The sequence below is a fragment of the Zea mays genome, chromosome 5, assembly GCF_902167145.1.
Source record: "Zea mays cultivar B73 chromosome 5, Zm-B73-REFERENCE-NAM-5.0, whole genome shotgun sequence".
Lineage (NCBI taxonomy): Eukaryota > Viridiplantae > Streptophyta > Magnoliopsida > Poales > Poaceae > Zea > Zea mays.
The window spans coordinates 125,308,529-125,320,078 of record NC_050100.1 but is presented as its reverse complement, the minus strand read 5'-3'; the positions used below and the strand labels follow the sequence as shown (position 1 = coordinate 125,320,078).

The window sequence follows — 11,550 nt, the reverse complement described above, 5'->3', positions numbered from 1 at the left end:
GAGGAAACCTTTGCCGAGTGCCTCCCGGAGCACTCGCCAAAGAGACTGGCAAAGGGACCCACCGGAGCCTTCTTTTCCGAGCGCTAGTCCAAAAGGCGTAAAATAAAAGACATCACTTAGTTATTACCACATTTTACTTGTGACATGTTTTTACAATAGATGTCACATGTGCACCGTCGTTATTGACGTGTTTTAAAAAAAAGTGAAAAGCTAGTTACGTGTTTTAAACAAGTGTTATGGATGGTCGCGTCCCATTTGAGGCAGTGAACAGACTGATGAGAGATGGAGTTGATAATCCAGAATATTGTATGTTTTGGTATAAATTTGATCTATTAATATGAAACTTGAGAACAAATGGCAGGTCAATATAATATAAAACTAACTGCTCCGAAAGCAGTCATCCTGCCTGACCCGATCCAAGGACACATCGTATTCCACCTTTATTTTTTATATTAGTTATTGAAAAGTCTAATTATTGTGCCTAGCTTTTTCCATGGTTCGTAACCACTCCCTTATATTTCTTGTACAAGCACTCCACCTCAATCAGGTTGCAAGTCCTACTTTTGCTAGTTCGCGGTCGGAAGAAGCCATAGCCATCCAGGAAGAAGAAGCCATAGCAAAAGCAGCTGAGGGGGGATTAGAGAAGAACAGCAGCGCATCAGATAGGGAGAATTGAAGCTGATCTTTTGTATCATATATCTTTCCTGCATGCTTCATCAGTCCGACACTTGAGAGAGGTTCGAGAGAGAAGTTATTAAGCTGCCTCCACACTGGTAGCAAGTGATTGCATGCATGGGGGATAGGACATGGCAGCAGCCACATGCGCAGGCTTCTTCCCCAGACGCAGGGACCAAGGTCCAAGCTTCATCATCGTCCGTCCATGGCAACATCATGTAAACCCTAACACACATGGATATATAGCTGGATTCGGATCTTGCTCTATTTTCTTGCGAATATATAGATATATAGATGGATCGGAATTGAAGGTTTGCTTTTTTTTTTTTTGCTTGCTTTTGACTCCTTTCTTCTGATTTCTGAAGCATATGGTGGATTATATATACTGTGGCGTCAATCTCTTCTCTGGTTTTCATCAGATTTTTAATTTTCCACGGTGGATTTAATTTAACTGTTCAACATAGAATTTGCTCGATCGGAAATTTTGTCTTTACATAAACTTATTTTTTTTATTGGTAGCATTTCCAGTATATCATTTTAGTAACTGACCAAACTAAAATGATGATTGATACCAGCCTAATTTATAATTTTGCGTGTATTGATTTGTGCAAGTGCAGCAGAAAGGAGCCAGCTGGAGGCGGCGGATACGACGACATGGCCGAGTTCGATCAAGCGCTCTTCCTCTATCTTAACAGCAGCCAGGATCAAGCATCAGTTATTCAAGATCAACCTCGTAAGCCACACACTTAACTCCCTTAGCTTATGCATGCATATACATGCACGGGCTGTATATATAAGGGGATAAACTTTATTGCATAGTATAGGTTAGATCATATTGCCTCCATTTTTTATTTATTTGACGCTAATTAGTCCAATTTTGTACTGACCGGCGACAAATAAAAACAAACAAACGGAGTAAGGGAGTACATGGCAGATTAATTAATTAATTAAACTCAAACATGCCATTCTGTGATGCATCTACCCTGATTGGACATGGCTCAAAACAAGAATGAGAGCAAATTAAAGATGCGATACAATGGCGTGAGGATCAGACCTCTCAATCGTCTTTCCTTCTTTTTTGTATGCAAAGCTTGTTCTCTCTGAGTCCGACAAAAGCCAATTTTCAGAGAAGGAAAAAAAAGAATCTCTGCTAGTTCAAGGAGAGTGACATGTAACAAACACTTGCTCGAGTATGTGCTCATTTCATTCCAGATAGGTCATTTTCTTTCTGCTGAAATAACGCAGTTGGGCAGAGATGTGATTTCTCATAGTCTAGATAGCTCTTTCCCTTCACCACGTATCCACTTCCAACAACCATATACACACGCATATATACGTGCATACATTATTCCCATTCTCCGCCCTTATATGTGACAATCTAATAACTAGTTCAATGGACTAATTAGCTTAGAGCTTGTTTGATAGCAACTAAAATTAGTACTAGCGGATTCAACCTGCAAACTATTAGCTAGGAATTGCTAATAACTGTTTAGGATTGTTAATAGTTTATAAATATGTACCTTTGATTTATTATCCAACCACCTATTAGCAGATTAATTGAAACAATCTTCATTTAAAATCATCTATAGCTAAAAAAATAGCAGCTACCAACTCTTAAAAACTATATTAGATTGTATTTTAAGAATATATTACATCTGTTCTTCAATATTTGTCGTCTGTTAGGTAATTTTTGAACTAAGAAACCGCGACAAATAAAAAAGAATGGATCGGTCATTTGTTAGCATCGCTATGCCATCTCTCGTACATGTACACTTATTAGCTTCTAGTTTAATCGCAGAACTTTGTGCAGAAACTCTCAACATCTTCCCTTCTGAACCAATGCATGTCGTCGAGCCTGCTGCACCAAAGGTACGTACGAAAAAAAAAAGATTAGCGACGACGACCACATGCATTGGCTCTCGATCCAGTCTCCATTTAGATACCTTTTCTCACTTTCCTGCCCTCATTATATATATATTGATCTTTCGTCTTATCGTGAGCTACTTTAATTATTTCAAGCAGGAATCTATGGGGGCTACGACTAACAACACGGCGTGGAACAACGCCGGCGCAGGCCCATCCAAGCAGCCGCCATCCAACCTTCCGTCGAGGACGACGGCGACTCCGGCAGGGCCGCGAAAGGACGGCAGCAAACCGCCGGCAGCCGTCAAGGTTAGTTCAGTACGTAGCTACCTGACCGTCCGTATGCACACACACACTCCGGCGTCTGCGCGCGTCTGCTTGATGACGTATGTGCCCATCATGCATGCATGCCATTGTCGTCATCAGAGAGAAGGGAGCAGCAGCGGTGGCGCCATGGGAAGCGGCACACCGTCGACGTCGAACCAACAGGAGGGCCCCACCAGGACCTCAGACGCCAAGACGCTGAGAAGGCTCGCGCAGAACAGGGAGGCGGCACGGAAAAGCAGGCTCAGAAAGAAGGTACGTACTCGTTCAGAAAGAATGCATGCACTTGCCTGAATTAAGTTAAAGTACTAATGGTTTGATATATGTATGGTTAATGTTTTCCTTTTAATTGTTTGTCTCTTCCATCTGAATTAAGTTAAAGTATATATATGATCGTAGGCGTACATTCAGAACCTAGAGACAAGCAGGGTTAGGCTGGCCCATCTGGAACAAGAGGTACACAGATCAAGAACTCAGGTATGAAATGAAAAGAAATATGCCAAACAATACTGAATTCACAACTTCAGTACGTGGAAACTTTTGAGGTGTCTACCATATATAGAATTATTAACACGAGGGAGGCGTGGCAAAAAAAGGACTAATGGTTTGATTTAGTTATATTGTTATTATTACTACTATGTAGAATCAACACTGCTTTTTTTAGGCAAAACAGCTGCTCTCTCTCCATCCATAAAACGATACAACAACTATAAAATTTGTGCAAGTCAAGATAGCTTAAATTTAGATAAAGTTTATAGTATCAACGTACATTTATGTTTTAAACTATAGGTTCACAGTATAAAAATATATTTCATAATTAAATTTAATGTTACTTATTTATTTTGTATAATAAATATTGGTGTTAGAGTTCTTGGTCAAATCGACTTAAATTATTTCGCTCCTAGAAAGTGAGAGCTATATCCTTTTCGTGGATGTAGTCTTATTTAAAGATACTCGTATTATTATTGTTCCATAGACACACTAATTACTAACTAAGCTTGTTCTATGTGCATGCACGTCGCCAAACAAATCAACCACAGGGAGCAGTATTTGGTGGTGGAGGTCTATCTGGTTCCAATGGCGGACTGCTAAGCCCAGGCACATGCATGCATTCAAATTAACCCTAGCTGAACTGCTCGCATGCATGCAATGGCGTACTTGTACATGCATGCATGCTAGCTAGCTCTCCTCTTTGTTATATCTCCTGCATGCATTCCGCGCTTACACACGTTTGCTCCAAGTTAAGTTAAGTTGATGAATATTGCGTCCATGCATATGCATGGTCGAGCAGAGGCGGCATGGTTCGACATGGAGCACGCGAGGTGGCAGGAGGAGCACGGCAAGGTGATGCGCCACCTGCGGGCGGCGCTGGAGGCGGAGTACGCCGCGACGGCGACGACGCCAGCGGCGGCGGCGGCGGACGCGCAGCTCCGGCAGCTGGTGGACGCGGCGGCGGCGCACCACGGTGCGCTGGCGGAGCTGAAGGCCGTGGCGGCGAGCGCCGACGCGTTCCACCTCGTGTCCGGGGCGTGGGTGTCCGCCGCCGAGCGCTGCTTCCTCTGGATCGGCGGCTTCCGCCCTTCAGAGCTCATCAAGGTCAGTATTAACTTGAACGAACAACTGATTATATTGGTACTACTAGTTGACTAAATTTCTACCACCTAATTGCATTGCTACCGGCCCGGCCGGAGACTGGAAATTAAAAACCGATAGATCGCGACATTTTTTAGCTGGTGTACTATACATACCTCAAATCAATGACACACAAGAAGTTGACTTTGTTTTTGGCCACCGTGTACGAGGCATGCATGCATGTCTCACGACGACTCACGGCTCACGACTATGCATATAGGCTTCTCCCTGCGTACGGGCCGATGATGTAGGGGACGACAACCATGCAAATTCACTAGCTTATTAATTGATATATTAACATATAGACCATTGCTAATATTATGATTCTAGAGAGAGGTCGATTATGGCGGCGCGAGTGAGGTGGAGGGGGAAGCAAGGACGCGAAGTGAGTGGGGGAGGCTTGGGGCGGCGAGGAGAGAGATGAGAGATAATCTAAGTATAGTAATAATGTTTATTGGATTTGAGTGAGTAAGAGAGGCGGTTATCCAACTATTCGAACTGTTGGTTCTGATAATGTGTTAAGTCTATGTGTCATAACATCAAAAAAAGTTTAGATGTCATTTGTTTGGTGGATTTAGTATAGGTTATGAGTGTGGGAGTGATTTGATGGGTGAGTTTTGCAAAGTCGTTTAAACTGATGGATTACATAATGGTATAGATAGCAAAATACGTATAATAAGAGCTAGTTTGGAAACCCCATTTTTTCAAGGAGTTTTTATTTTCCAAGAGAAATTAGTTTATTTTACTTGGAAAAAAATAGAAATTTCTTAGAAAAGTAGAGTTCTGAGACTAGTCTTAAAAGGTTAAGAATTCAGGTGTTGTTTGGTAATAATGGACAGAGGCATTAGGTACAAGCAGCATCCTAGTAATTGGACAGGTGTATGTATATTATGGGTTAGCTAGCTGATTAGGTAGGTAAGAGGTCCCAGTTACGTTGACAGGGACAGTTTAGGTCTTTGGAGGAATTGTCTTCGGACTTCTCTCTACGTACTACATAGTAGTACTAGCCGCCATATCTACTACACACTCCTATATATATCTGTCCTATGTGATTGGTACTTACCACAACTACTGCAACAGGGGGTAGGTTAGACGGGAGATGGAGACGGGGTTGGTTAACTCACCTACAACGATGCCAGGGACCTGCTTGACACATGTATCCTTTCGGCCGCTTCTAGATGGATTGGTTGGAACTTGGGAACCACGCCAACAGCCCTGTGTTTTCACGATACTACACAAGAAGTCCCTGTTACACCTCTAGAGTATTATTGGTAGATGTCTCTGTTCTCACAATATTAAGGTGATTTCTTCCTTAAACTAGCAAATGATAACACGATCTAATATAGCTATATTTGTTGGACTTAGTTAGGTTTGGTCTAATCTTATTATTCCATAAAATTACGAGTGAACTAGACTTCTATAAAAAAATCTTGCATAAAGTAATTCCTATTTGCAAGCTCAACATCACCGAGTGTCTAATGTATTAATAGTTTTGCACTCTAATTTCTAACCGTATACTCACATGGCAGTTCTAAGACCATAAATTCTTGAAGTAAATTGCTTAAACGTAAATGTATATAATATAACAAAAGTTTGAAGACTTCTCAATGTTTTTACCAACGTCTTAGAGAGTCAGCACTCTCCACTAATTCTCGTTATTAGAGCACCCGGGTGTCACTCCCCCTTGTTCCAAATAAAGACTAAGTGCTCTTTACAAGCTGGTTCTTTGCCGCCCACAGTGAGCCGCTCATGATCATGTATAAGTCTTGAGTTGGGTCACCCACAAACTCTATCAGTGTTCACCGCACTCTTGATCACCACTAAACTGTCTAAGTGATGTCGATCATCAAGAGTATTAAACTCTCACTTGACTCTACGTACCAAGCTCAATAAGATTAATGGGTGCACACTCATTACTCTCTTATATACTAATGAGGCTCCAAACCAAGAGAATTTCAACTCTTAAGTCTCTCACTAGGCAATGGCTCTTTCTGACACTCAATATGGGTTGCTTTAGCTATTAAATTAGGTAGGAGCACTAGTATGGTTGGTTAGTGAGGTAATTATAACCACCAACTGGACAACTAGCCATTATATATAGTAACTCTAGGCAAAATTCGTGAGCATCAAATCGTCTAACGTACACCCGTATGACCATATTGCATGGTCCGATGAGACACAACAGTAATTGTATATGTACTGTGCCAGAACTAGCCATTTGAATTACTATTGCGAGCGTATGGTATGACACTCATTGTCGGATCAGTTTGATGTCCGCGAAACCCCCTATGGTCACTTAGCAGAGGTCAGCAGACTCAACTCATTGATCCAATAAGGCCACTATTTAAAGGGTTCGATGACCCTATAGAAAGAAACATAACTCAAATAGTTGTGTCATATGGTCCGACGCATGCCACCATACTAGTCTAACGCACCCTAGAGCTCTCTAGTTTGTTTTCCACAAATTGTCAAACTCAACTCATTGGTATTACGCTCTATAGTTCATAGAGTCCAACATTTTTTCTCTCTCAGGCTGACTACATAGAGGCATCAACCTAGTCATCTATGATCTGACGACCCTAAAATCAAAGTATGACGCCTCAAAAAACCATCTAATTTGTCAAATTTGGAAACTTTATAAACGGGTTTTGATCCATAATTCTTTTGGTCCTCTCCTAGGCAACTTAGAGATAAAGACAAATATTATGCGCCACACTTAACTCATTAGACTTATCTAGGTCAAGCTACTAGTTCATACCGTCTTTATAGTATGGTTGAAGAAAAAACAAAATCCTAAAGTATTCTAAGTGTCTCTCAACTCCAAACTTAGAACTAGTCCATCCTTAAACTTTGTTTTCCATTCTTTAAAAACAAAACAAAATCCATAATCATGGGCATCAAAACCATATATTGTCAAACAATCTCCATCAGGGACATAACTTCACTTTGCCTCCACAAAGCACATGTTAGTCACAACAATCTTGTGTTGCAATTAATCATCAAAATCACTAAGGCCACATTTGGATCCTTTGAATTGATTCTAATATTCATAATTTATGCATAGATCAATTAAGCAGATATAGTTTTATGCGAAATATATTTGTATACTATTGTTGACCATATGAGGGAGATATTTATGTGCTACATTTTTACTATAGGGTAGCCCGTAAGGGCCTAGATGCTTTCAATCTCCCCCTTTTGGTAATTGATGACAACACTATCTCAAGTATTTGAAAGAGGATTTTTAAAGGGGCCTTGTTTGTATGAACTTTTAGAGTTGAAACATAAGATGTTAGAGTAAATCATATAACCGAGATCCAAGTCATGCACCATGTAAAAATGATTTTTTAGCTCATGTACATTAAAGGATAACGTTGTTTTTTAAAGATATCAGTCATAAAACAAGAACTTATGACATGCTTTAGAATATGAAGTAAAAAGTGTACATGTCACAATATCATACATAAGAGTATGCAACAAACACAAATTATATCATACAATGCAAAAATATGTAAATCAAAGTGCATATTATACATAGAAAATAACAAAACATATAAAACCAAATATATCTCAAACTCATCATACTCACCCTATCCCTCCCTAATCCCATGCTCCCCCAACTCACATACTCACACTACCACTCCCCATTTGTAATGAAGGACCAAAACCTAACGGTCAAAACCAAAGGCTCAAGAAGTGGTGAGGACATAGACATGTGGGCAACGAAAGTGCATGAAACGAGCTTAAACTACTTGACTTAAGTGTGTAGAGGATGATGGAGGTGATAATTGTGGAGAAGAGAATATCATAGAAAGCGTGACCACCTTCTCATCTTCATCATCACTATCAAATGATTATAAGCCACTCATAGAGTCGATGTTGGTAAGTCAATCACCAACAATGTAGGCTTTTCCACCCTTTGTCTTGTGAAAACTGTCTTTTCTTGCCATATCTTTTCTTGAAGGCATTTTCCCTTCTTATCATCTTCACTTGAATCATCCTTCTTACCATTGAACTTTTTCTTCTTAGGCTTGGTGCATCGATGAGGAAGATGTCCAAGCTCACCGTAGTTGTAGCAATCCATCTCAGAGATGGGCTTTCTCTTGCTACTTGTGAAGAATTTCTTCTTTCTTGAGTCAAATTTGACGATTGACCTTCTTTAGCATCTTGGTGTACTTCTTCACCATAAGTGCAATCTTCAAATCATTGACTTCATTATCGCTTGAGCTTTAAGTCTCTTCTTGCACTTTAGCTCTACTATTCTTCCCATGATTGGCTTAGATAATCAAATCCTTCTTCTTGTTTGAAGAAGAGCCATCTTGATTATGGATATGCATGTATACCTCATGAGCATTGATCTTCTCCATGATTTAAGTCAATGTAGTGCTGGGAAGATCAATTTGGTGAAGCACGGTTACGATGTGGCCATACTTCTCAATTGAGAGCACACTCAAGATTTTCATCACAACATTCGATGTCTGAGTTCCAATTCATTGACTTCCTCTAAAAGGACATTCAAATGTGGGTACATGTCATTTTACATTTTCATGATGAAGCATTTCAAAATAATTTAATTTATTCATGACTATGTGGTAATGCTCCTCACGCTCGCTCTTGGTCCCTCCATGTAGTGCACAAATATCAGACCAAAGAGCATAAGTGTCCTTGTGAATACATACTCTATTAAATACCTTCTTGAATGGGCCTCTAAAAAGAGTGCTATTAGCCTTATCAATCCATTTTTTGTAGCAAATTTCAACACCTATTATATTAGTGGGATCCTTAGGTTTTGGAGACCCTTGAGTAGCAGCTTTAAAACTCCTATGTCTATAGCCACAAGATATGCTTCCATAAGTTTTTTCTAATGATGAAAATTGTCACCCTCAAAAATGGGAGGAGGTCTATCCCCACCGGACATTGTAACTCAAAGTAGTTAAGCTAAACTAATGAGCACGAGGCTCTAATACCAACTAAAAAGACCATAATGTCCAAGAGAGGGTGAATTGATCTTTCCTAAAAAAATTAATTCCAAGCCCAACTTCACTTGAGCGCCTAATGTGTAAAAGAAGTTTTGCACCCTAATTTATAATCCTATGCTAGCATGGAAATTCTAAGAATGTAAATTTTTGAAGTGCATTACTCAAAAGTAAATATGTAAGGTTACAAGACTCCTCGATGTTTTGGGCCAAAGTCTCAAAGAGTCAGCACTTTCCACTAATCATCATTGGAGCACCCATGTAAGGGTGTCACTCACTCACCCCCCCTTGGTTTGTGTAAGGACCAAGTGCTCTCTACAAGGTTTTTCTTTGCTACACTGGAACGATGAACCGCTCACAACCGTGTACAAGCTCTGACCCTAGGTCACCCATACTCTTCGAGTGATCATTGCACCGTTGATCACCACTGAACCGTCTAGGTGATACTAATCACCAAGAGTAATAAGCACAAACTCTCACTTGACTCTATCAAGCTCAATGATACCAATGGGTGCACACTAATTACTCCTTATTACTAATGAGGTTGTTAACCAAATAGATTTTAACTCATAAGTCCCTCACTAAGTAATGACTTTCTCGCACTCAATATGGGTTGCTTCAGCTATTATATTAGCTAGACCACTAGTACGAATTGGTTGATGAGGTATTTTATAGCCTTCAAGCAGCCAACTAGGCGATACAATAACTCTGGGCAAAATTCATGTGTCAGACCATCTGATGTGCACCCATAGGACCATATCACACGGTCCAATGAGACATAGTGATAATGATAATTGTGTACTTGCTATGTCAGAACTATCCATTTGAATTACTATTGCGAGCATATGGTCTGATGCTCACTATCGAACTAGTCAAATGGTCACTTAACAAAGGTTGTCGGACCCAACTCATTGGTCCAACGATTTCACTATTTAAAGGTTTGATGATCCTATAGAAAGAACTCAAACCCAAACAGTTGCGACATATGGTCTAACACATGCCACTGGACCAATCTAACGTGCCTAAGAACTCTCTGGTCTATTTCCACAAATCGTCGAACTCAACTCATTGGTCTGAGACTGTAGCTATACTTTCAAGCCACCCATCCTGGCATGACCCAAGAATGAAAAGGCCTAGCACGTTTAAATTTAAAGCCAACATGACTCGTAATTAACATGGGTCGTGTCGGGCCAACACAAGAGCTCAGTCCTTAGTCCACGACATGGCAAGTTATTGCTTACACGTGTCAGGCTCATTTCAGGCGGAGAAAGCACAAACTTCAAATTTTTCCATAAAATGGAGAAAAGTCTAAAATTCAAATTTTGTCACGAAATCTATAAACAACAAACAAATATGGTCATAATTTAGAACAAAAAACATAAGTACATAGCACACTTCGAGAGTTCCTAATACTCTTTTAAACTATCATACATGTTGCAATCCAGTTTACTAGTTACATCACATCAAGGATATAATTCACTTGGGCTTGTTTCTAGTCTTGTGTCTTAAACTTTGCTTGATACTTATAGGTCTTCTAATGTATTTTTTGTGGTGTTGCTTTCTCAATGCCTCAGGGGTGTTTGAACACACTAGAGCTAATAATTAACTGTCAAAATTAGCTAAAGACATCCAAACAATCTAGCTAATAATTCATCTATTGACTACTTCTAGCAAATTAGCTAATAGTTAGCTAGCTCTTTGTTAACTAATTCCACTAGTACTTTTTTTAGCCAACTAATTATTAGCTCTAGTGCATTCAAACACCCCTCAATCCAAGTCCACTTTGCATCATGTGAACTACGAACATAAACACTCGCAAACATAATAGTCCACATGTTATGTTGATCATATAACACCAAAATTAATTAGACAAATCAGACGATGTCTATTTTCCTTATAGAATAAAAATGAGAACTCATTGAAGGACAGAAAAAGGTATGGGTGTGACAGACAACAAATAGGGAGGAGAGTGATGGACTAAGGCATGTTTAAATGCATTAGGCCATTAGAGCTAATAGTTAGTCGTCTAAAAATTGATTGTAGAATTAGCTAGCTAACTATTAGGTGATTTTTGTTGGGT

At 39.8% G+C, this 11,550-nt stretch overlaps 1 protein-coding gene across 4 annotated transcripts in view; it reads left to right on the top strand.

Moving 5' to 3' along the window:
* Positions 1 to 434: 434 nt before the first annotated feature.
* The window catches only part of LOC103626859 (transcription factor TGAL9), a 12,950-nt gene continuing 1,834 nt past the window's right edge, over positions 435 to 11,550 (top strand). Inside the window, exons 1-8 of one of the 4 annotated variants that reach the window (XM_008647217.4) lie at positions 435 to 893; positions 1,288 to 1,408; positions 2,474 to 2,544; positions 2,698 to 2,847; positions 2,965 to 3,117; positions 3,262 to 3,339; positions 3,903 to 3,960; positions 4,154 to 4,458. In XM_008647217.4, the coding sequence (XP_008645439.1) occupies positions 807 to 893; positions 1,288 to 1,408; positions 2,474 to 2,544; positions 2,698 to 2,847; positions 2,965 to 3,117; positions 3,262 to 3,339; positions 3,903 to 3,960; positions 4,154 to 4,458 (1,023 nt within the window). In that variant the 5' untranslated portion in view covers positions 435 to 806. The remainder of the gene's footprint in view (positions 894 to 1,287; positions 1,409 to 2,473; positions 2,545 to 2,697; positions 2,848 to 2,964; positions 3,118 to 3,261; positions 3,340 to 3,902; positions 3,961 to 4,153; positions 4,459 to 11,550) is intronic. The other 3 variants (XM_008647216.4, XM_035959119.1, XM_008647218.4) reach the window with 3 other exon arrangements.